The sequence below is a fragment of the Electrona antarctica genome (genome assembly GCF_951216825.1).
Source record: "Electrona antarctica genome assembly, chromosome: 6".
Classification (NCBI taxonomy): Eukaryota; Metazoa; Chordata; class Actinopteri; order Myctophiformes; family Myctophidae; genus Electrona; species Electrona antarctica.
The window spans coordinates 17,163,021-17,189,571 of record NC_136811.1 but is presented as its reverse complement, the minus strand read 5'-3'; the positions used below and the strand labels follow the sequence as shown (position 1 = coordinate 17,189,571).

Genomic DNA, 26,551 nt, shown 5'->3' with positions numbered 1-26,551 from the left:
AATAAGCAGTTCATGGCTAAATATCTATTGTTCGGAAAATGTTAGTATCATCCAAATGGATCAGATAATTAGAATATATCTGTATCTCTAACAACTGGGTGAGAGATTAGAGTACTGTTTGTATAAATGTTGAATATTTAGACCACAATTTGATAGAATTGAAAAGAATCCCTATTGAATAAAATTGTCATAATCTCGTAGAGTGCAGGGCACCTTTATTTCTAAGGGACACCTGTGAGTTGTCTAAGAAAGCCAATAATACCCAAACATTATGTCATTGTGTAAGTGTATAATATAATGTAGTGTATAATATTGTCTCTGTCGGGTGGAAACCTGCTATGTCCAAAACTGGTACTTTTCAGGCTTTTTAGCAAAAGGCCGATGCACACCTCAGAAGGCTAGTGACAGGTGCGTAGGGCAATAGAGCATGCTTAAAAAGGGTATCTTTGAAAAACAGACACGTCAGACACTTGCCAAAATCTTTATTGGGTCGACGTTTCGTTCGATTAGACCTTCATCAGGACAGACAATCTACTTACTTTTCAGGCTTTAAATAAAAAAAAGTAGCAGATCAAAAAGCTCAAAATACATTGCTTTGCGTCACATTTTCTAATCCATAGTGTGTAGTGCTGTTGGAATAAGATATATACAAACGAGTGAATAATTGGCATAAAATGCACCGTCAGAAAATGTACTGATCTGAAGTATGATGAGCAACTCCCTCAGCACCATGCAATCTACCAGGGTTGACAGTCTTAAACTTTGTCTTAAACACTGTGTAACTTTTTTACTCAAATCTTTGCTTCTGGAGGTCCCTGGCACAAGATATTTTTGAGAGGGGGTTCGGCAGTGAAATACATAATTTTGGGTGGTCCTTGACATGTACCACTGTAGGCCTACTAGAGGATCTAGTAAAGAGCACTGGGGGTCCTCGGTCAACAAAGTATAACAGTGTTTAAGTGGTTCAACTCCCAGTAAAACGCGTTCCTTGATTCAGGCCCCAGTTAATTAAAAGCACATGCTTTAAGCTTAACAAATCTTAAAAATTCAAGTATAAATCGTAAGAATTTCAACACGCTATCTTTAAAACCACTAGTATTTTCTTTTTTTAAATAAACTTTCCCTCCCCCTTGTAGAAAAACGAAAAAAAATAAATAAAAATGTAGTTGTCGTTCAGTGTAACCAGTGAGATCGTCGTGACTTGAGCCAGAGGACATCAGCAGAACTGAAAAGAAAAATACAACCAAGAAAGAAATGTCATTACAGTGGTGGATTATGTAACTAAGTATGCAGGGCATTACTACGGAAAACCACAAACAGTTAAAATATGGATAACATAATAGCTTTCTTCCTAACAGCAACGATATAGTAGATATTAAAGTAAATCTTAAGAATAACGAGTATCTTAACTGGTGAAAGTAGCAATGGAATACATGTTCAGATCAGAAGCATCTTCCATAAAACCCTAATGGTCTTGCACAGGGTTAAAGCTTCAATCTGTGATTTCTTCAACTGGTTGATTGCATGTAGAACAGCTGAAGAACTCTGTAGGTTTGGAACAATAACATAACAACGTGTGTGTGTGCGTGTGTGTGTGTGTGTGTGTGTGTGTGTGTGTGTGTGTGTGTGTGTGTGTGTGTGTGTGTGTGTGTGTGTGTGTGTGTCTGTCGTGTGTGTGTGTGTGTGCTTGTGTGTGTGGGAGCTGAAGTGGGTAATAAGGTCTTACCTTCCACCGGTTCCCACATTCATTGCACAGCACAAAAGTGGTCATTGGCTCATCAGCACTGCGGGTTTGCACCTACAAAACGCACGCACGCACGCACGCACGCACGCACGCACGCACGCACGCACAACACACACACACACACACACACACACACACACACACACACACACACACACACACACACACACACACACACACACACACACACACACACACACACACACACACACACACACACACACACACACACACACACACACACACACACACACACACACACACACAGAGAGAGCGAGAGAGAGAGAGAGAGAGAGAGTGTTTTATAACCAGTCAAGTGTTCATATGAGATGATGGTTATACAAGCTAGGGAGAGACAACACAAACCTCTGTAATCAGCCCTTTTCACAGAACAAGTGCTACTGTTGTGTGCTGTATGTAGATTGTAGATGGGGATGTTTTGAGTCGCTGCTGATTACATAACAACTGTTGCCTTCCTCCTCGTGTTACAACACTGCCATCTGCTACGAGGCAGTGGTGGAAAGTAGCCAAGTACATTTATTCAAGTACTGTACTCACGCTTTTGGTTTTTGTTTGTTTTTTGAGGTACGTTTACTTCACTTGAGTTTCTCCATTGTTGATACTAGACCGTACACTACTGTACATCTCGGAGGGAAATATTGTACTTTTTTAATCCATGAAAACGTAATTGTACATAAGCCCTATTTTATACTTTTGTACATTTGTGAGACTTTGGCAGCTGTTCTGATATCGGTATTGAAACAACTCTATAGACAGAGTGGGCGGTAACAGGATAGGTGGGCACCAAGGAAGAGTGGGCACCTTGGTGTTAAATTGGCAATTTTTTCCAAAAGGGTTGTATGTTCCAAAACATTTAATATTTAGAAAATGTTTTTAACTTAAAGTATAGGCCTACATGATTAGAACATGATTAAACATGCGACAATGAAGGTCTAATATTTCTACAAATTGATACAAAACCTGTATATCCACTCACATATCCAGTCATTTTGGGGCATAATCAAGAAGTTGAAGGATAAAATTAAGTCAGATAAGTGGAATATAAAACGAAACTATGCGTATACACTATAGAGTGCTACAGTATGTGTACAATTGTAATGCTTACGTATGCTTCACGTCGCGGTACCGTGCCCAGTTATCCCTAGTGCCCACCTATCCTGTGTCAGAGTGGGCATACAGTTTGCTGTCCTGGGTGTAATGTGGCTGCTGTAAGGTGGGCTCTGACATTGTGCTTTTGATTTCCCTTGCCTGTAGTCATAATAATAATGTTTCATCTCCAGTGGTAGATGTGCCATATATTAATATCACTGCACTGCTTAAAGGGCCACTTCACCCCAGAGCTTATTTTAATGATGTTTGGAAGACCAGAAACACTTTCCTGGGGTTTTTATGTGGGTAATATGTGTTCTTAGATATTTTAGTATTTCAAAGTGTCTGTGATGTCATGGACACTGGTCTCACTTCTTTCCTGGACTACATGTTGTCTCAGTAAGACAGCCCTCCCCCAAGAGGAAAATTAGCAAGAGGCACGAACTCTACTTTACTTCCCGTATCTGCGTGAAGGGGGCGGGGACAATATTAGGAGACAGGACGAATGTTGGTGTCTATTCATTTCCAATGGGAGAATGAATGTGAACACAGTTTATGAACCATTCCTTAACTCCATGGTCACTGAACTAAATGCTGGACCCAATCATCACAAGGCATACAATATTTCCAAGATATTCATACTAAAATGGCTCTTTTAGCGAGACAAATCAGGAGAAAATCTACTTTATCGACCTTTCTTTATCCCAGCAACAAACTCTCGAGATTTGAGAGGAGTCTGGAAGCCTCTCTCTGTCCATCTGCAATTTGACGGACAACACATACACTATACTTAGGAGACCATTTGTATGATTTGTAGTCCATTGCACCTCTAGTGGCTCCAATGAAGTTCGCCCATCTTCATAAATAGACCATCTTTGCCTCCCCTATCCACAAGGTGGGGTGAGTGCAGCAAAGCATTATGGTAATTGTAGTAATCCAACAGTGAGACCAGTGTCCATGACATCACAGAGACACTTTGAAATACTAAAATATCTAAAAACACATATTACCCACATACAAACCCCAGGAGTGTTTCTTGTCTCTCAAACATCATTAAAATAAGATCTGGTTGCATCCATTACAACCAGGAAAGCATCTTTGTCATTATAATTTAGCCATATTTTGCACTTGCCACATTTGTGCAAATCTTTGAATATAATTATATACTGCATGTTTTTGAAGCAAACATTTTCAAATTAAATATTTGCGTCTGGGGGTCCTTGGAATAAAATATTTTGAGATGTGGGGGTCGGCGGCCAAATACATTTTGGGGGTCCTTCACATGAAAAAGTTTGAGAGCCACTGATATAGAAAACATTTGTAGAATGGGCCTCAGAATAGTGATACAATGTACTGTCTCTTCCCTTGAAAAGCTTTTAATAAAATAAGGCTTAGAGAGAGATGAAGCAGGGATCCCTGTCACCCCCACTACATATTATATAAAATTGTGTTGCATATTGAACGTGTTTATGTTCAGGTCCATGATGTGATCCGTGGTCAGGCAATGCCCTTCTGATTGTTTACTGTCTTATATGATCGTGTAAACTAATTGAAACTTTTAATTTGATTTAGTTTTATTTGTATTTGTTTATCTTGTCTATCCTTGTTTTATATTATGTTTTTGTGCTCATACATAATGTCCATGCATATTCTGTTGTTGCTGTTGTTGTTGCTTGTGTTTGTTTTTTTTATTTTTTATTTTATTTTATTTGTAAAAATCACACCCTGCCTCTCTCTCTCTCTCTCTCTCTCTCTGTAATTAGCAGGCAACAGTGCAACACTATCTCTCTCTCTCTGTTTCTGGCACAACAGCGCCACTTTTGCCCCTACTGGTACTCTAAACATAGGTTAGGACATAGGTTAGGACATAGTCACATAGGTAGGTTAGGACATTGCTGTTCCTTGGAGTGGTTGCACCACTCAAAAATCCAAATAAAGTACTGATCATAAAAAAAAATTGAACTACATTTAAAACTTCATAGATTTATAGCAGAGGTGGAAATAAGTACATTTACTCAAGTACTGTAATTCAGAGTATTTCCAACCGTAAAAAAATATATGGACAGCTTTACGCCATTGGTTTCTACAGGCCTATTTTTTACAGCGATATCAAATCCGAAATGCAAACGGAAATGAATGCTGTTGACTGCAACCGCAGCGAGGGTTCACCTGGTTGTAGGAGCAGTTCTTCTTCCTGCACTTGCTGCACTGCAGCATGTCGGTGGAGGTGCCGCTGGTCTTGGCCATCTGGTGCTCCCGGATGGCCTCCTGGGTCATGACGTTCCTCATCTGCTTCAGCTCGTCACTGGCCATCTCCTGGACGCAGGGAGGACGGGGAGGGGAGGAGACGGACAATGCGGAGTGGAGAGTATAGCAGAAAGACGGTGAATAAATGAGACCGTTACAACAAGTAAGACGCGCGAACGCGGGAAGCGAACGCAGCTCGTAAATTGCAATAACAACAATTAGAATAAATTACGTAAAGTTTTTTTTTTCTTTTTTTTTAAGTTAATTTTTTTTAAGTTTTTTCTTTTTAAGTTTTTTTTTTAAGTTAAGTTTTTTTAAGTTAAATTTTTTTTTAAGTTAAGTGTGTGTGTGTGTGTGTGTGTGGCGGGCGGGTGGTGTTACAGCGTGACACACACACAGACACACACACAGACAGACACACAGACAGTTTTAGATCTGCTGGGTCTCATAGTAAATGCATAGTAAACAAAATTAGTTGCTAATATTTCCTCCCCAGGACGACTTACCGACCAGCGAGGAGCCTCCACCGGGAGGACGTGGAGCCTCCTTCCTCCTCCTCCCGCCCAACTCTCCCTGCAATTGTTACTGCATGTAGGATTACATGCAGTAACAATTATCAAACTCCCTGGCCGGCTTCCCTCCCCCCGAGCATGGGCCAATTGTGTTTGTGAATAGACGCTCGACCAAGTCGGTGGATTCAAACCCCCAGAGTCTGTGTTGGTGGGCATTCCACTTTACCACTGGGCCACCCGAGCGCCCTGCAGCTCGGCTCTAACGTACCTCAGCGCTCATGCTTGCGAAGCGACTCAACTCGATGTATCCTGCCAGGACGTTGCGGCGCAGCCCAGGGTTCTTGGGGTCCTTCAGGTTGCTGATGCGGCTTCGCACCCTGTTCTTGTATTTCATGTCGATGGCTTTGATCTCCTGGTAGATATGTGCAGCCTCAAAACAGGATAGGAGTTAAGGCTGCATGAAAGACCCGAGTGGCAGTTAGTGCAGCAGCTAGTGCAATAAGCAAACTGCTTAGTACACTATTATACATCAAATTATACATCAGCTTTTACCTTCAACTGCAGCCATTATAGGCTGCGGTTGAAGGCAAAAGCTGATGTATAATTTGTTGCGTGCCAACAGCGCAAAAACAAAGTTTTAGAAAAAAAAGAAAGCTATTGGTGCCAATCAAGTATAAATCAGTGAATATATCAGCCAAGCACTGAGGGTGTCTATCATCCGCTTTACAATGTGCTAGACACTGGGAGATGGATCGCTGTGTACAAACCACGCTAATCATACACTGTGTTGGTGGTATCCAGATGAGATAGGTATATAAAAATATAATAAAACTTGCGATTCAATGGCAAATGTCTACAGACTGAGCTACCTGCTAATATCCAGTCCGTGGTATGACAAACTTAAGCTTATCATATTGCCTCTTCTATAAAGTATGTCTAAAAACAACCAATTTAGTGTAATTTAGTGTTTTCTGTATATCGTGTATATTATCATCACACTCCTTGTTCAGGAGCTACCGCCTAACAGAAAACAGCAGAAGTGTGTTTATGTATTCAGTTTAGCAGATTGATTGATGTGCGATGTAGTATTATACAGCATATAAGCTGTGTGATCATCATGTGTAACTGTAAGGCCTGCGATTAGCACAGCCTGTTCAACAACACAGTCAAAGGATATGATCCTCAATCTCCACAGCCATACTTTGACACTTGGTGTCAAATTCTTTGTAGTTATCTATGGAAAGGACAGAAAATAAATGATTTAATTAGATTGGTATTTATCCCTGGTGTGGTGGTGATGGCTAATTCAATGTAATTAGACCCTGAGTTGGTGTAACTACACACCTGCTGGACGTCGATCCAATTGACATGTACAGCAGTGGTTCCCAACCTGGGGGACCCGGGATTTTTGGGGGTCCCCAGATGATTGTTTTCTCACTCAACAGTAAACAAACCAAGTGTATGTATACAGGGTATCTGGACATTTCTACAGTAACAATTTAAGAACATTTAAGACCCTTTTAATACCGCTAAACTGAAAAAGAAGTAAATATACTAATAATATCCAAAAGTAAACAACAAACGATACTGTAATAAGGGTCAAACATTGGCCAAATTGTCAGATATTACCTATAGTCCGGCAGCCAAAATATTGTCTATAACATACATTCATGAATCCACTTGCTGACCGGCTGTCAGCATTGAGCTTTTTTGTGACCATACCATTAACATCCTATATAAGGCAAGATTTTCAAATTTTCATTATGCTTTATATAGCATGTGACATGTCAAACTAGGGTGACACCCCCCTCATTTGACATGTCACATGCTGATTCTGAATCCATTCCAAGCATTAGTTTTGCACGAAAAACACTCCTCTCTCAGAGAGAGAGAGAGAGAGAGACGCTACCATTTCCATGTGCTCTGGCTTGTATCATCTTGCCCTGTCTCTACAATAGACGTGTTTGTACCATCTAATGCCTGACTGAGTCCCTGAGGGTGGGAGGAATCCCCAGCAAAGCCACGGGCAGGTGGCATGTGGCAAAACCAACAAGGAGTGTAAAGTCGTGGGGCAAACGGTTCTCGAGTTACGTGCATTACAAATGTACACACACACACACACGCACGCAGAGACGCAGAGACGTGGCACATTTATAGTAGGATTATGGTCACACTGTGCCAACATTGACACAGGGGAACTTGAACACACTGACACACCGCTGGCATAAGTGTGAGAGAGAGGTTTTTTCTTTTAAAATTAAATATTCAAAAAAGGGGTTAATCAGTCAGTTAAATGAAGTCCCTTCACATCTATATATGCAAATGATATCCTGCACATAATGCTACATTCATTCAAACTGATAACTCTGACTGGGGAGGGAGTCTGGGAGATAGATAGGTGTGGTGGGGATACCTAATGATGATCATTACATCCCGATGTGAAAGAAAATATTTCTAAAGAAGAAGAAAACAAGGGTGTTATTATATGGACAATCAATCAGTTGGAAATATTACATTTGATGTGTTGCACTTAAACGCACTTAAAAGTAAGACTTTCTAAGGAAGATGTGGTTGAAGCCGTAGCCTGTACCGCAGCAGTCATGGTTGCGTTTTTGTCTTGCTTTTTACAAAATGAGTTGCTAATATTTCCTCCCCACACATTTCTTGTGTGTTGTCGCTGCAAAAGTGTTGATATGGCACACTGACTATCAATACAATGAAAACATGGGACTGTCAAAAGGGTTGCCGACCCCTGTTGTAGAGACAACGCATAGCCTCGGAAATCGCAGGCATTTTGTTTTCAAAGGATAGTAGCGAGAAGGCCTTGTGCACACGAGAAGAAAAGGGTCCCGCACACTGTCTTCACTTATAGCAGTAGTTTTATTCAGATGACAACGTTTCGGTCTAAACGACCTTCATAAGGTATCATCAGTCGTTTAGACAGTGTGAGGGACCCTTTTCTTCTCGTGGTTTTCAAAGGATGAAAAAAAGTAAAAAAATAGAAAGCCTGGGTGAGCGAAGCCTGGGTGATTAGTGAGTTCAATGTGTCGCTGTGTCTGCAGTGCACACGGTCAGTGATTGTGTGTGTGTGTGTGTGTGTGTATGTATGTGTGTGTGTGTGCGTGCGTGGTAAACCTGCGGTTTACCTTACGGTTACCATCCAGCCACTCTACCCCTGAGCCACCGCCGCCCTGAGCGTGTGTGTGTGTGTGTGTGTGTGTGTGTGTGTGTGTGTGTGTGTGTTACCGTCCGTGCGCAGGGCAGCGTTCAGCATCTCAATGCATTTGTCTCTGACGGAGTCTCCAGTGGCGAGGCGCGGGGACAGCGGACCCCCAGGTGAACTGAAGCCGGGGGACATGGGGCTGGTGGGGGTGCTGGGCGCTTTGGGGGTGTCCGCTTTCCCTTTCCTGCCAAACGAGAATGACCGAACCTCATATTACTATACAAATGAAATGATCATTATTTTCAGTATTTTCCCCCCTACGTTAGATGGGTTGTTAAATGTTGAGTCACTTTCGAACTCACTTTAGGATTAGGGGATTCACCCACTAGTTGCCTTCACTAAATTATTATTATTATTATTATTATTATTATTATTATTATTATTATTATTATACAATTATAGAGGGTATGCGCGTGACATCATCGTACCTGGAAGTTATGCGGGAACGCCCACTGAGTGGCAAAAAACTACTTTCTGGCCTTGCCAGCCCATTCATCCAAACAGAAAAGTCCTGTCTGATTGCATTAAACAATGTTAAACTCACCAACATTGCAGCTGTACGAAAAGCTTGAATTATCCTCTTTCTATCTGCAAAGTTTTTGTTTAATAAAAATCCACCATAGAAACGTTATGTGCTACTTTCTGTGTCAGAGTTTGGAGTTTGGAAGTGCTTGTTTTCAATAACATTTTGCTGCCTCCTGCATTATGTGACATTTAGAAACAGGTGGTACGGAGGACGGTTGAGTGATTTCCAACGAGTGCTTCCAACACTCCATGCTGCTCAATGTTTTGCCACTCAGTCTAGATGAGGGGGGCGTGTCCTGATGGGAAAATCATGCCTGTGCATACTCTATTATATAGCTGTGGAATTAGGAGTTAGTCAGAATCACGTGCAATATTTGTAAAACCCACACACAGATTTAAAAGATGTTCAATATGATTTATATAAACAAGTTGAAACATGGAGATATACTGTATGCCACACACTCCAACTTGTCTTTCTATCGGCAATGAATGAATGGACGGACGGACGGACGGACGGACGGACGGACGAATGAATGAATGAATGAATACATGCTGAGGTGAACACTCATTTAGGTCACATTCCCACCTAATACTTCGGTAGATTCGATGCGAATGGGAGGAGAATTGGGACTTCTTGCATATTTAATTTGCTGCGGTTTGTCATCCGCAGCTATTGGAAACGCAGCAGGGGGGACCTTTATCAATGTGTTCCTTCATAAACTATAGCCTACACAGTGAAATCTATGGTGATCAAAATTTAAAATTATAGGCTACTCATAACATGCATGTGTCGTGTCGTACCATCTGGGACTGGACCCACCTCTCTCTCTCTCTCTCTCTATACGCACGCAGCCACGCACTGTTCTTTTGGGCATGGAAGGAACAGCGCTGAACGCACTGATATAACAGACAGCAGCGCAAAATGTTTACAAGTTTATCGAGATGAAAGTCCCTACTCCCCAGTCCCCACACAGTGACAGCACTCCATGTTTACGGCACGCACAGACAGACAGACAGACAGACAGAATATTCTGTAGTGTAGGCTATAATACACTGCAGTGTTTTTATGTGTTTCCTTAAGCAATTGATGAATGTACTCATCCTAATTTCGATCAGGGCTTCAGTCTCCTCATTCGACCACGTCTATCCACGGTAACGGGACATCTTTGCGCTGGCCCGCGGGAAGTACTTTACACTAGCAGGGGCTGAACGTGTACCTGGGGGTGCGCGCGCATAGCGCGCGCCGCAAAAATGCGCGTGCACGCGCATCATGCACGCGCATTTTCGCGCATTTTCACGCATTTTCACGCGCAAACGTGGCCTTTACTTTCCATCTCCACACGCAAGTTATATATGAACGAACTGACACAGGCAATTAACCAGGATAAGGTGCCAATACTGTGATACAGCATATTTAAATCTCTTTTTTTTCTCCTTTCTCTCCTGTTCGAGGGGGGGCTGTGCCTGGGGGGAGGGGGTGCTACAGCCCCCCCAGCACCCCTACTTCCCTCAGCCATGTCTTTGCGCTGCGTAAAATATGCCTTCTCCGTCTCCAACTGTGTTCAGCTCCTCACCCGCCACATCGTTTGCTTCATTTCCTTTATTTACTGCGGATTGCATTCACACCTCCACCGAATCGTAATCAAGTGCGATTGGAAGCGAAGCGAAACCCCCGTTTTTGCTCGGAGTAGAATGCGGTTCTTTGATACGCATTAGGATTCAAATGAGCCTTCACACCTGCCAAACGAAGCTTGGCAGGTGGAAACTTTCTGTCAATGCGCAGCAGGATTCGTTTTAATCGCAGCAAAGCTTTCTGGTGTGAATGTCACCTTAGATACCTGTCCACGCTGTCCGTTGATGGTTTCCTCTGCACAGAACCCAGGTTAGAGGGCTTGGAGCCATGAGACTCTCTCCTGGTGTACAGAACCAAACATCATCAACACCGTCTCTGTCAGACTCATTAATCATCATTAACATCATCATCATCATCATCATCATCATCATCAATCAACATCAGGCTAAAGAAGGGTATTAGTGTTTGTTGTACCTCTCTCCTGTCAGCTTCTTCGCTGGGGGTGAAGTATCTTTCTTTGAATCAGTGGACTCCCTCCTGAAATAGTTTAGCAAAATATTTGTTTGTTTTTTACTTACCTATTTGATCTTATACTGTACCATCTACCATATTTCTCTCATACCAGATTTAAAAGATGTTCAATATGATTTATATAAAGAATTATATAAAATTGAGATATACTGTATGCCACACACTCCAACTTGTCTTTCTATCGGCAATTTGAATAAATGGATGAATGAATGAATGGATGAATGAATGAATGAATGAATGAATAAATGAATGGATGGATGGATGGATGGATGGATGGATGGATGAATGAATGAATGAATGAATGAATGAATGCATGCATGCTGAGGTGAACATTCATTTAGATACCTGTCCACGCTGTCCATTGATTGTTTCCTCTGCACAGAACCCAGGTTAGAGGGCTTGGAGCCATGAGACTCTCTCCTGGTGTACAGAACCACAGAACCCAGGTTAGAGGGCTTGGAGCCATGAGACTCTCTCCTGGTGTACAGAACCACAGAACCCAGGTTAGAGGGCTTGGAGCCATGAGACTCTCTCCTGGTGTACAGAACCACAGAACCCAGGTTAGAGGGCTTGGAGCCATGAGACTCTCTCCTGGTGTACAGAACCACAGAACCCAGGTTAGAGGGCTTGGAGCCATGAGACTCTCTCCTGGTGTACAGAACCACAGAACCCAGGTTAGAGGGCTTGGAGCCATGAGACTCTCTCCTGGTGTACAGAACCACAGAACCCAGGTTAGAGGGCTTGGAGCCATGAGACTCTCTCCTGGTGTACAGAACCACAGAACCCAGGTTAGAGGGCTTGGAGCCATGAGACTCTCTCCTGGTGTACAGAACCACAGAACCCAGGTTAGAGGGCTTGGAGCCATGAGACTCTCTCCTGGTGTACAGAACCAAACATCATCAACACCGTCTCTGTCAGACTCATTAATCATCATTAACCCATTTAGACCTGAGGCCGATTTAAAAAAACAGTTTTCTGAAAAACCCATGTTTCTATGAGTGGTTCTCAACCCATGTTTCTATGTCAGTGGTTCTCAACCCATGTGTCTATGTCAGTGGTTCTCAACCCATGTTTCTATGTCAGTGGTTCTCAACCCATGTTTCTATGTCAGTGGTTCTCAACCTTTCCATGTCAAGGACCCCCAGAATTATCTGTATTTGGCCGCAGACCCCCATCTGAAAATATGGTCTTCCAGGTACGCCCCAGAAGCAAAGATTTGAGTTAAAAACGCCCTGAAAGAATATATATTCAAAGTTTTGCGACACATTTTCACGATTTTTCAGAAATAGCAGATCTACAAGCTATGAGCTTGTAGATCTGCTATTTTTCAATAGCTAAATTATAACATAATGCTTAAAACACCAAAAGGGGTTCACGTTCAGAATGAGTTAAAAATCCATTAAAACTGGGAAGCTCATTTTAGATTTTAGTCTAGATTAGATTTTAGGGTGGAACCTCATATTATGTCCAAAACTGTTACTTTTCAGGATTCAAATTCAAAAGTAGCAGATCTACAAGCTCAAAACGTGTCTACTTTTGAAGCTTTTGTACGACACTGTGTCAAGTAGGCCTCAGGTCTTAATGGGTTATCATCATCATCATCATCATCATGTTTGTTGTACCTCTCTCCTGTCAGCTTCTTCGCTGGGGGTGAAGTATCTTTCTTTGAATCTGTGGACTCCCTCCTGAAATAGTTTAGCAAAATATATATATCTTTTTTTTACTTACCTATTTGATCTTATACTGTTATTACTGTACCAACTACCATATTTCTCTCATACCATATTTAAAAGATGTTCAATATGATTTATATAAAAAAGTTGAAACATGGAACTTGTCTTTCTATCGGCAATTTGAATAAATGAATGAATGGATGGATGAATGGATGGATGGATGAATGGATGGATGAATGAATGAATGGATGATTGAATGGATGGATGAATGAATGGATGAATGAATGGATGAATTAATGAATGAATTAATGGATGAATGAATGAATTAATGAATTAATGGATGGATGGATGGATGAATGAATGGATGAATTAATTAATTGATGGATGAATGGATGAATGAATTAATGAATGAGTGAATGAATGGATGGATGAATGAATGAATGGATGGATGGATGAATGAATGAATTGATGAATGAATGGATGAATTAATGAATGAGAGAGTGGATGGATGGATGAATGAATGGATGAATGGATGAATGAATGGATGGATGAATGAATGAATTGATGAATTAATGAATGACTGAGTGGATGGATGAATGAATGGATGAATGAATGGATGAATGAATGGATGGATGGATGGATGAATGAATTAATGGATGATTGAATGGATGATTGAATGGATGAATGAATGGATGAATTAATTAATGAATTAACGGATGAATGAATGAATTAATGGATGTATGAATGAATGAATTGATGGATGAATGGATGGATGGATGAATGAATTGATGGATGTATGAATGGATGGATGAATGAATTGATGGATGGATGTATGGATGTATGGATGAATGAATGAATTGATGGATGGATGTATGAATGAATTGATGGATGGATGGATGGATGGATGAATGAATTGATGGATGAATGAATGAATGGATGGATGAATGAATAAATGAATGCATGGATGGATGAATGAATGGATGGATGAATGAATGAATGAATGAATGAATGCATGCTGAGGTGAACACTCATTTAGATACCTGTCCACGCTGTCCGTTGATGGTTTCCTCTGCACAGAACCCAGGTTAGAGGGCTTGGAGCCATGAGACTCTCTCCTGGTGTACAGAACCAAACATCATCAACACCGTCTCTGTCAGACTCATTCATCATCATTAAAAACCCATTCAAACTGGGAAGCTTCTGTCTCATTTTAGATTTTAGTCTAGATTAGATTTTAGGGTGGAACCTCATATTATGTCCAAAACTGTTCAAATTCAAAAGTAGCAGATCTACAAGCTCAAAATGTGTCTACTTTTGAAGCTTTTGTACGACGCTGTGTCAAGTAGGCCTCAGGTCTTAATGGGTTATCATCATCATCATCATCATCATCATCATCATCATCATCATCATGTTTGTTGTACCTCTCTCCTGTCAGCTTCTTCGCTGGGGGTGAAGTATCTTTCTTTGAATCTGTGGACTCCCTCCTGAAATAGTTTAGCAAAATATATATATATATATATTTTACTTACCTATTTGATCTTATACTGTTATTACTGTACCATCTACCATATTTCTCTCATACCATATTTAAAAGATGTTCAATATGATTTATATAAAAAAGTTGAAACATGGAGATATACTGAATGCCACACACTCCAACTTGTCTTTCTATCGGCAATTTGAATGAATTAATGAATGGATGGATGGATGAATGAATGGATGGATGAATGGATGGATGGATGAATGAATGAATGAATGAATGCATGGATGGATGGATGGATGGATGCATGAATGAATGAATGAATGAATGAATGAATGAATGCATGCATGGATGGATGGATGAATTGATGAATGAATGAATGCATGCATGCTGAGGTGAACACTCATTTAGATACCTGTCCATGCTGTCCGTTGATGGTTTCCTCTGCACAGAACCCAGGTTAGAGGGCTTGGAGCCATGAGACTCTCTCCTGGTGTACAGAACCAAACATCATCAACACCGTCTCTGTCAGACTCATTAATCATCATTAAGCTCTCATTTTAGATTTTAGTCTAGACTAGACCTGTACGTGCCCTTCTGTCACCGGCCTACAGTACTTGGGAACGATGCAACTTGGGAACCTAACAATAGAGCACCGAAGTCTGATTAGGTCGCTTCATATAAGAACTGTTTGAAAAATAAACCGACGATCTGTCAGGGGAGTGGCTGTGCGTCGTTAATGATGTCCACTCATATTTGATACAGCCAGTTTCTGGAGAAAATGGAATTAATGTGGCCGCAAAAGCCTTGAAACTACATATGAAGGCAATGTCGCTGCTAATATACGTCACGCCCAGCTGTCAACACATTGCGTTCCTGAGATCCTCGTTGACGTAAGCTCAGCTGGTGGTAGCCTCGGAAACCCAGACGTTTTTATTTCCAGGGAGAAAAAAAAAGTCTGGGTCCGAGTCCACTTCAATTCGGCATAGAGTAGCGCAAACATCGCTCACTCTCTGCTGATTTCTGATCGTCTGCACCTTTGTTAAATTGACACACACACACACATGTACACACACACACACACACACACACACACTCCTCTCTCTCTCTGTCGCTCTAAGTAATTAGTCTCATGTTTCTCCCGGCGGATCCTGCCGGGAGCTGCCTATGCCATAAAAAGCATAGGTGAGTTCCAGGCTAAGCTGGTGGTGACTCGACTCGTACTAACCACGAAACATTAAATATCAATAAAATAAAAATAAAAATAAACGTAATTAACATTTACGTTTCTGTTGTGCGACGGGCAGATGCAGCCACCCGCCTACCCGGAAATGTAGTCTCTGGGTTCTTTGACTCGTTTCTAACGCTTATTGTGTTACTCTTTGGGTATATTTGTACATTTCCACCTTCAGTCGATGCTTCATATCCATATGAGTGAAAAGGCCGGGGTGATCGGTTTATTTTTCAAACACAGTTCTTATATGAGGCGATCTAAAATCCCCCTATGGGGATTTCAATGCAAATAAAAAGTACACAAACCTGTGGACTGACGCCCTCTACTGACAGTGACGTCAGGACTTCGGTGCTCTATACCCATTGTCATACTGTAGCACCGTTAACTATCTGTCTGTGTCCCTTTTGTGCCCATACTGTATATGGAGATCTCTGTAGTATGCAATAGTACCCATTGTCATAGCACCCATTTTAACTGTCTGTCTGTATCCCACATGGAGATCTCTGTATCTGTCGGTCTGCCTGTGTCTGAAGAGTGCAAAATGACTGTGAAAAGTGGACAGGTTAAGTAATCAATTGGCAGGTGTGGGGTTGCCATGGCAATCAATCTGTGTCAAGTAGGCGTTGTAGAATCGGCCTCAGGTCTTAATGGGTTATCATCATCATCATCATCATCATCATCAAACAACATCAGGCTAAAGAAGGGTATTAGTGTTTGTTGTACCTCTCTCCTGTCAGCTTCTTCGCTGGGGGTGAAGTATCTTTCTTTAAATCAGTGGACTCCCTCCTGAAATAGTTTAGCAAAATATTTGTTGTTGTTTTTTTCGGTTTTACTGTACCTATTTGATCTTATACCATCTACCATATTTCTCTCATACCATTGTATATTTCTTCCTCCCTTCTCATAATTATAATTATTATTATAATATTTTGCTATTGAGCCTCTGTGATCATCTGTGATCACGGGAATGTATTCTGAGCACTATGGATTTGCCCTGGCAGTACGTCATATTTGGTAATTGTAGCCAGGTTTACACACTGGTGTCATGTGCTAAAAATAGCCAATTTTGAAGCTCGCAAGAGCTTGTAGATTTGGCTATTTTCGGCATGAGAAACCTTTGTACGATGAGTATAAATCAGGCTTTAATCATCTGGCGTATGGCATTTTGTTTTAACCCATTTACTGGGTTAAAACACTGGGTTGTAGATCTGCTATTTTTCAATAGCTAAATTATAACATAATTGTTTTAACCCATTTACTGTAGGCCTGACCTCAAAATTTTAAAAAAATCTTCTAAATCCTCCAGTTTTCTGAAATAAATATTTTCATGATTTTTCAAAAATAGCAGACCTACAAGCTCGTAGCGCGCCACTCGGTGGCGCGCTATGAGCTTGTAGATCTGCTATTTTTCAATAGCTAAATTATAACATAATTGTTTTAACCCATTTACTGTAGGCCTGACCTCAAAATTTAAAGAAAATCTTCTAAATCCTCCAGTTTTCTGAAATAAATATTTTCATGATTTTTCAAAAATAGCAGACCTACAAGCTCGTAGCGCGCCACTCGGTGGCGCGCTATGAGCGTGTAGATCTGCTATTTTTCAATAGCTAAATTATAACATAATGTTTAAAACACCAAAAGGGGTTCCCACCCAAAATGGGTTAAAATGCACATTTTGGTCATGGGCGATACTGTATGGCCAATTTGGAAGAGCCAATCTTGGTGGGTAACAATGTCAGCTATGATGCAAGCGTTTAAAATGCAAAAAACAAAACAAAACAAGTCAGTACCTGTCTGACTTGGACTCGGTTGAATGGCGTTTCACAGGATGGCTTGGCTTGGAGTCAGAAGAGTCCTTCCTGCATCACAAACACAAACATCAGAGTTAAACCTGTTGACAGTGCTGTTTTGTATTTGTTTTTTTGTGCACTTTTTTATGACATTGTTGAGCACAAATTATTGTGCAATAATCAGTTTAGCTCGTTTTCATTGTGTGGAGCGAAGATAATAAAGAAAATGCCATATGCCTCCCTGCACACCTGGGTTTGTCTTTCTTCACTTCCAAACTCGTCTTTTTGAGAGACACCGGTTTAGAGTCAGATGAATCTTTCCTGAAAACAGGAAACATTTGCATGTGTGTGATAAAGGAGAAATTTAACGTATGAAAATAACAGAACAGAATCACATTAATTTAAGTATGTGTGCAAATACAAGGAATGTGACTTGGTGAGCTACAGTTCACACCTGTCCTATTATTTATTATGATGAGTAGTGAAAATAGCCGATCTACATGCTCATCGCATGCAATGCATTGTAAGCTAATTTTGTAAGCTAAAGCTAATTCTCAAAACAAAAATTATTTTGAATTTTGAAAATAAACGTTTTGAAATTTCTTAAAAATGTTTGCTGATGACATGCAGTTGAAAATGTTCTGACATTTGCCAATTTGTTCTGTCGTGTGTAAACAAATGCCTCGTGTGCAAACATCGTCCCTTCATGCCTGATCACAAGCCAACCTTTCTTTCTTGGCTTCTTCTGAGTGCTTTTTAGGCACTTTGCTCTCCGACGAGTCTTTCCTGCAAACAGGAGAACAGCCTTAGCACTAAAAGGCTCACCCAATCTGTATTCTTCCACAGTATCCACACAGGTTATTACAACCAGCCACAATATTGCATCGCAGATAGTGTAGCAGTGGTGGAATTATACCTTCTGTAAATTAGTACCAGAGAGCTGCAAATATGATATATAATCTGATGTTTAATTTGACCGTGTTTTGTCAGTATAAACATCACCTCAAATGCTACATTTAATTTATAGCTTTGAGACGTACAGTACAGTACAGTACAGTACAGTACAGTACAGTACAGTACAGTACAGTACAGTACAGATGTATTGCACAAACGTTATACCCTCCAACTCAAGCAGAATCAACAATCCGAAATCTAGTTTGTGTAACTTTACATCATATAGTCCACAACACTTCCCGAGAGAACAATTCAGCGTTTGACTTTCCTAGTCACCAAGTGATGACAGCAAAGAGGCGCCACACTACCCAGACCTGTCTTTGTCTTTCTTCACGTGGTCTGACACCGCCTTCAATGACTGGGATTTAGAATCCGACGACTCCTTTCTGGGATGGCAAAACAATAATGACAGAGCTCAGAGTAGAACAGAAATAAGGCTTTCAGCCACAATAAAACAGCCCCCACTAGAAAATGACAGATTCCCCTCTCAAAAACGCACTTTATTAAATCACACAAACAACGTGCTTGCAGTCTGCAATGAGAACACATGGGGTCCTGACCTCTCTTTCTTGACCTCCACTGAGGGGCGCTTTGTGGGAGGAGGGGGGTGAAGGTGAAAAGGAAGAGGAGCGAACGGTGCGTTTGGATCCGGAGGCTCTTTTCTAAAAGCACATAGATGAGTACAACATGTATAAAAGTCATTTTCCTCCACAGTGCTTCACAATATGATACTATAGCACAAGTAAATAAGCAAAACTTCCACAAAAACGGAAACACCTTATATTGTACGGTGTTGTGTCAACTACAGTACTCGCGAGTTGATGGTGGGTTAGCTGCAGGCACATTACTTGCAGATGCCTGACCTTGGTGGTGGAGGATGAAGATGCAGAGGAAGAGGAGCAATGGGAGCGTTTGGGTCCGGCGGGACTTTCCTGAACAGAGACATCAAGAGACTCTTTTGAAACCACTTGACCTTTAAGCCCATCCTTCAACAACCATGCTGTGTCGAGTGCAACGCACTCTATGTCTTTCACACAACAACTACCATACTGCACTGTGTACACACTTCACACGGGCTGACCTCTCTTTCATTGCCAGTGACAGGCGCTTGGCGAGAGGAGACGGCCTCAGGACGTTGGGACGAGGAGAGGGGTCCGGGTCGTCCTTCTTCTCCTTCCTGAACAAAATGTCATCAAGCTCAGTCTGTTGTGCAGTCATGGGGTTTGCACAAAATACAGCATGCCTCTGTAGTTACCTCCAATATTCTCATAAAGACACACGTGACAAAGCCCATCACACCATGCACCATACACAGCAGGGGCCTTCTGCTTAGATTAGCTTCCTGAATAGAGAAATCCTTTCAAATCACAACCCCCCGACCTTTAACCACATGAACCCTAAGGTCCCTGTGCGGGCCATGTCACAATAGGTGAATATTCTCAAAATGGGTGTCACAATAGGTGAAAAATCTAAGTATTAAACTTTAATAACCAGTCTGTGTCGTGTACAACACAGGCTCACTCCCAATTATTTCAACAACAAACACTGCACACACTTGAGAGTGGCTGACCTCTTCTTCTTCTTCTTCTTCTTCTTCTTCTTTTCCAGCGAGGGACGCTTAGCAGGAGGAGGAGAAGACGACGGCAGTTGGGCGTTAGGACGAGGAGAGGTGTCCGGAACGTCCTTGATCCTGAACAAAACGGCTACAACACTCAATTGTGCCGGAGTCACACGATTCACACCGAACACAGCATGCCTCTGTACATCATGCACCGTGCACAGGAGACTTCTGACTGGGTCAGGAATCCAGTTAAAATACTGCAGGAACAAGTCAGTCAAACGTCAGGATTAATTTGTGTCACACTGACTAATAGAGAACCAGACGACGAGTGAAATGTCATCATGCAGCATTGGCAGACATGTTGGACTGTCTTTGCATGCAGTCCTCTCCGCCCAAAAATGCACGAGCATCCTGACCTGTCTTTCTTCACGTCAATGGAGGGACGTTTGACAGGAAGAAGGGGGCGGGAGCGACGAGGAGGAACGGACATGGCGTATGGATCTGGATAGAGGTTGTCCATGACTCCTCTCCTAGAAGGGAACAATTCAGCAGTTCTGAAACCAAGCCCTGCTTGCTAATAGTGGCACAGTAATGCTACAGTGAGTGAAACAGTCTTTCCTGTGTCGCCTCTCACCTTTCAAAGATCGGCCTGTGATTGTCGACTGGTCTCTCTCGTTGCGGATCGAACGAGGGCCTCTCTCGCTGTGGTTCGTACGGGTCTCTCTCCCATTGGAGCTCGAGCGTGCGCCTTTCGTTTCGACGATCTTCCGCGGGCCTGTCCTTCCGTGTGTCTTCCGCGTGTCTGTCCACATACCTGCGCTGTTTGGGGTCCTCAGAACTTCTCTCCTTCATGATCTCTTCCACGCCTCTGATCTTCTTCTGTTCTCCTGTCGGGCTTTCTTTGTCTGGCTCCTGCCTGGGTTTGTCACTGTGAAGGTCTCGCGCAGGCCTCTCTTTTTTGGGATCATCTTGTCTTTCGGGTTTGGAGTCTTGAACGGGTCTCTGTCTTTTGTTTTCCTCAGAATGTTTCTCCTTGCCAGTATGATGCGGACGCTTCTCATCTGAGGGTTCCTCTCGGTGTGTTTGTTCCCTGCACCTCTCCTTCCTCACTCCGTCGGTCCTGTCTCGCTTGGGGTCTTCAGTGGGTCTTGGTTTTTTTGGGTCGTCCGAATGCCACGCTTCTGGTACCTGTTTGTTATTTGGGGGGGATTCCTCTCGCTGCGTACAATCTCTCTCTACGTGTCTCTCCTTCGACAACACCTCGTCTCTCCTTTTGTGTTTGTCATCATTGTGCTTTTCTTTCCTGTGTTTGTCGTCGATGTCGGGGGATTTCGTTTCGGGGTCAGAGTTACGCTGCAGTCCCACATCCAGTATCCTGTCACTGACAGACAAAAGAACAAATAATTTTCTCTGCCAACAAACACACTGAGAGTCGACTAATAAAAAGAGTCACAGTAAGAAAGAGATAAGATATGGTGTCTGTGTGTGTGTGTGGGTGTGGGCAGGGATGTGTGTGTTGTGCTAAATACAGCCTAAAGGCCTATTCATACTCCAGTTTTAGGTGATAAGGTGACTAACGAAAACTACAACATGATGTCATGTGATAAGCGACTCACCGCTCACCCCAACACATCTCTGTTTTTACTAACCACCGTTTCGTTGGTCACCTTATCACCTAAAACTGGAGCATGAATAGGCTTTTAAACTTTCAGACACAGCTGAGGGTGTGTGTGACATGGCTGCCATCTGCAAGCAATGAGATATGAACCAGCCTACTGTTTTAAACAGCTAATCACCCACCCACCCATGGTAACTGCCATCCCTGTAAGTTCATTTAATTTGTGGACTCAAATGAAGTGTGTGCGTGCGTGCGTATGCATGCATGAGTGTGCGCGTGCGTGCGTGCTTATGTGTGGTTCAGTCAGGACAACTCATGAATGGATGGACTATATATTTATTGAATATAAAATGAGCAATATATTTATTATGGTTTGGTGATTAATTGGATCTGCTTTTTAGGTACTCTGATCAAGCGCATCAGTCCTAACTCCCAAACATAGGGACTCCGAATCCCCCGTATCTAAACAGCAGATCCAAAACGACAGGTGGTAGCTGGGGTGGAGCAAGCAAGCAGGATGAACAGTGCAATGAAGCTAGGAATGAGTGTGTGATTGGATGAGTGAACCATGTGAATGAGAACGTGATGCTGAGGTGGCCCAATGAACTGCCGCCGGCAACGGCACTGAGTTTCCTGACTGAACTTGCTTTGCACATTTCTGTGACAGGCGCGACGCTCATTATCTGTTAGTTAAGGTACCAACCTGCCTTCCTTCTCAGATGCATGGTTTAGTGATGTTGCTGTGTTGGTAACATCAGTACCGTTTTTAATGTCGTTGACATTTTCGCCCTGAGAACTTGCTGAGTCTGTTGGGAGGGAGAAACATTCTGTCAGCGTTTCACTCAGCTATGTTTGTGAAATAACCAACTCTGGAGTTGCTAACCACTGTGGGCCTGGGGACCTCAGTCACTCTTGGGAGCGCTTGGCACCGCTCAGAAATCTTAAACGTCCTTAAATTGTCAGTACACTGTCATCTGCATTAGACCCCATTTGATACCATCTCCAGGAGCCCCAATCTACACTGTAGGTAGTATAATTTGTGTTCATTGAACTTAGAGTGAACAGATGGAACCAAATGGGGAACCTATAATGGGTCAATTTGTACACTCTCTGAGTTACAGACCCATAAAGGCTCATACATAGTCTGGATTTACGGTGGTTAGGTGACCACCGAACTACAACATGACGTCACAAGCCGCGGTGAAGAGCAAACCACCGCCACCGCTCCAGCCCTTCTCTCTGTTTTTACTAACCACCGCTCAACGTTATTTCAGCTCCGGTGGTCAGCTCACCACCGGAGCGGTGGTCACCTCACCACCGAAAATCCAGACTATGAATAGGCCTTAAGAGTCCAATTGGTTCCAAACTATCAATCAATCCCCCTCAAGGACCCCTGAGGGTCCCCCGGACCCCACTTTGAGAACTTAATGCATATCAAATTCTTATAAAAGGGTAATGTCCTCCTACCCAGAAGGCGTTTCCATTCTTTAATGAGGAACTTAGCTAAGGCGACAATCTCCTCCTCAGTGCACTGCTTCCTGACACTGTTCACCGACATGCCGATCCTCGTCTCCTAAAACATCACCACCGTAGAGCAGAGAAAAGGCACATTTTCAGTTTAGATCAGGGGTCTTCAACATTTTTCAGGCCAAGGACCCTTATAGCTGTGAGAGAGATGAAGCAGGGATGCCCCACTACATTATTTACAATGATGTTGCAGTTTAAACTTATTCTTAAATTTAGATAGCTCATTGACTATCACCAGTGTTGTGCACATTTTAGACATTTAACCACTTAAACCTTCAATACTTAGTACTTCACTTCACTCACACATCGCGCTGCGAGGCGTTGTGAACTTGTAGATCGGCTATGTTTGGCTAATGTTTACCATCAGAATAGGGATGCTGGGGTTCAATTGGTAAAAATATTTATAAAACATTTGTCGGGACCCCTATATAGCTCTGAGAACCCCCTAGGTCCCGAACCCCCTGTTGAAGACCCATTGTTTAGGTCCTTATCATCAGTCAACATAGCCTTGTTAATTTTGGTAAGTTTAGTTTGTAATGATGGTGTTATTGGTGTCATTTGGTGTCCAAAACTGTGGCCTATACTCTACCTGAAGAAGTTTCAGTGTCATATTGAAATCTTTAAGCTCCTTCAGCAGGTCCAAAGCCCCCTCCTGTAAACACAAACATGGGTATTAAAAAAACATCATAATCTATTGAAACCATTATCAATATGTATAAACTATGATACTTGATAATTGTGTAGTGTAATATTGCATAATGTAGTCCCAGTTGTGTTGTTAACCAGTGATTATTGAAATATATGATTATGATACATTAAAATATGCAAATCTGTTTAAACCACAATCAATCAATCAATAGTATTCAATACACAGTCACAATTACAAGTAGAGTAGTGTAGTTACATGATTAGTGTATTATGCAGTCCAGTGGTGTAGTCACAACAAGTTTTAACAAGATTATAATTTGTGATTGTGATACTGATTATTACTGTATTATACTGACTAATATATACAATAATCACACATTATAACAACACACTAATACTACACTATGCTAATATCCTCAGTGTAGTATGCACATTACATAATAGTGCAATGCAATCGCAGGAGGAGGTGTCAGGTGTCCATAAGTCCATTTATAAAGTGTCTGTGAATTATTAACCAACGATTATGACCGCCAAGAATAATGGCCTAGTTCTTGGGCTGCCTGCGGTCTTTACTGGGCTGGCACGACCTTGCGCTCAACGACAGCGGCACAGCGCACTGCACACTACAGCATGCACTTAGTTATCCGTACACCAAGTTAGACAGAAAACAAAGTAAACAATACAGGCCAAAATGTTGGCGGGGGTGGGGGAACAAACATGCTTGCAAAAGTTTATTTATCTCCATGACTTCGTGGCGCATGTTTTGTAGGTCTACTAATCTGTCCAGCATGCGTTGTGTGTGTAGTGTGTGTGTGTGTGTGTGTGTGTGTGTGTGTGTGTGTGTACGTGCGTGCGCGCGTGTGTGCGTGCAGCCACCTGTTCAACATTTGTTAACAGGACTACTACCACAACTGTTTGTGTGCACTGTATAGGATATAGGCTATCAATATGGGCCTGGTTTACAGTTTACTATATGAAATTTCGAATTATGGCATTAAGAAACCCAACCAAAAAAGGGTAAATAGTGTAATAGCTACATTTAGCAACAAAACAAGTGATTAAAAACATCTAAACCACCGGCGGGGGTGAGTTTTTTTTTAAAGTTGCATTTGTGTACGTGCTTTAATATCATTTCTAATTCCTCGTACTGCTATCGTGACACCCAGCAGCAGCTGCAGGACCCGAGGCGACAACATCAATACACTCGGACGCGCAAGGCGTCAGAATCTATAACGACACTCACCGTGTTGTTCCTAGACACCATCTTGTCCAGCTTTTTGGCGATCCGGATCAGGTCTTCCTCTCGCGTCATGATCGCCGCATTGAAGTTGAAAAACAAAAGCAACAAGGCACAGCGGGGAATCAAGAGCCTATGTGCGTGGGTGGGTGTTTTTAATTATTATTATTGTTATTATTATCAAAAACGGAGGCAGACATGTAGGACGTGTTTGGGTCCCGTGCACGCATGTAAACACACAGAGCGCGGCGCGTCTTTACGCACACACACACTGTAGTTCCATTCAACCGAGGGAGGGGCGTGTCCTGGTGCTGGCACTACTAGACTGTTGGTGGCAGTTAGCCTGGCTAATAAACCAGACCGAATCAGCCATTGGCAAACAAAATTGCCGACAGTGTGATTTGAGTCTGGCTTATTAGCCAGGCTAGGTGGCAGTGGCACTCTAGTGGTTCCCAAACTTTTTCATGTCAAGGACCGCCAAATTGACACTAATCAGCCCGCGGACCCCCATTGGTAGAGATAATGCCAGGGACCCCCATAAGAGAAGATTTTCACAGCAGTGATTCATTAATCTCAACCCGTTGAATTTCAAGCACCCCCAGTTTGACATGCATGTCTACAGACCCCCATTTAATTCTATGGACCCCAGTTTATATTGTAAAATCAATATTAATTTAACTCTGTACAAATGGAACCAAATGGAACTTATCATTTAGCTGAGGACCCCCTGGAACTCTCTCAAGGACCCCTGGGCGTCCCCGGACCCCAGTTTGGGCACTGCCTCTACTACAACACTACACTAGCTGTGACTGTCACCGTACTGTCAGGACAGTGACGGCTGGGGCCCAGCTGACTGGCCTGCTGTCAACAAGCCCTGGCTGCTCCAGTGCTCTATATCTGGCACATGACAACAACTCGCCTAAATATAGACATTGTGCATTGTGCCGTAGTAGAGACGAGAGAGGGCACCAAAATAGTTAACAAATTCAGTTCGGCTGCGACTTGAGCAGATTTATTTTTTATCTAATGTTGTGAACTGAAAATGAACGGAGTAGTCTATCTAAAAGGTGCATTGGGTCCCGGTTTTGTTTATGTTGCTTGACGACTCTCGTGGAGAGTGGCTGTTCTGCCTATGTTTTTCTGCAAGAAATGTGTTATGCCAGCTACTGTAGGTTACCACTAGAGGATGCTGTTGTCAAACGGTTGGCGTTGGGATCATGAAATCAACTGTCAAGACATTTTAAGAGAGGGATAATTCAAATACATTTTATCATTATGATACCACCCTTTTTTTCTCAGATTTGAGGCACATATGGGGAAACAATCTCATGTTAATATCCATGGAATCAAAATGTAGGGAAGTC

General features: G+C 42.3%; 1 protein-coding gene across 1 annotated transcript; it reads right to left on the bottom strand.

Moving 5' to 3' along the window:
- Window positions 1-485: 485 nt before the first annotated feature.
- On the bottom strand, window positions 486-25,440 carry LOC306924235 (uncharacterized protein). The gene is made up of 22 exons (XM_079502668.1): window positions 25,194-25,440; window positions 23,892-23,954; window positions 23,243-23,348; window positions 22,479-22,581; window positions 20,792-21,538; window positions 20,574-20,687; window positions 20,167-20,286; window positions 19,678-19,773; window positions 19,460-19,528; window positions 19,157-19,258; window positions 18,911-18,982; window positions 18,369-18,428; window positions 17,892-17,963; window positions 17,643-17,711; window positions 11,409-11,471; window positions 11,200-11,274; window positions 8,860-9,020; window positions 6,792-6,847; window positions 5,882-6,037; window positions 5,024-5,170; window positions 1,727-1,798; window positions 486-1,225 (listed from the first exon to the last, which is right to left on the bottom strand). The coding sequence occupies exons 1-22, from the start codon at window positions 25,260-25,262 to the stop codon at window positions 1,217-1,219; spliced, it is 2,601 nt and encodes an 866-aa protein (XP_079358794.1). The 5' UTR covers window positions 25,263-25,440; the 3' UTR covers window positions 486-1,216.
- Window positions 25,441-26,551: the final 1,111 nt, after the last annotated feature.

Coding starts and splice junctions, on each gene's coding strand:
- LOC306924235 (XM_079502668.1), bottom strand. CDS start 25,262: ATGACGCGAGAGGAAGACCTGATCCGGATCGCCAAAAAGCTGGACAAG. Junction 23,349..23,891: donor TGACACTGAAACTTCTTCAG/GTAGAGTATAGG, acceptor GTGATGTTTTAG/GAGACGAGGATCGGCATGTC. Junction 19,259..19,459: donor CTTCATCCTCCACCACCAAG/GTCAGGCATCTG, acceptor ATGTGCTTTTAG/AAAAGAGCCTCCGGATCCAA.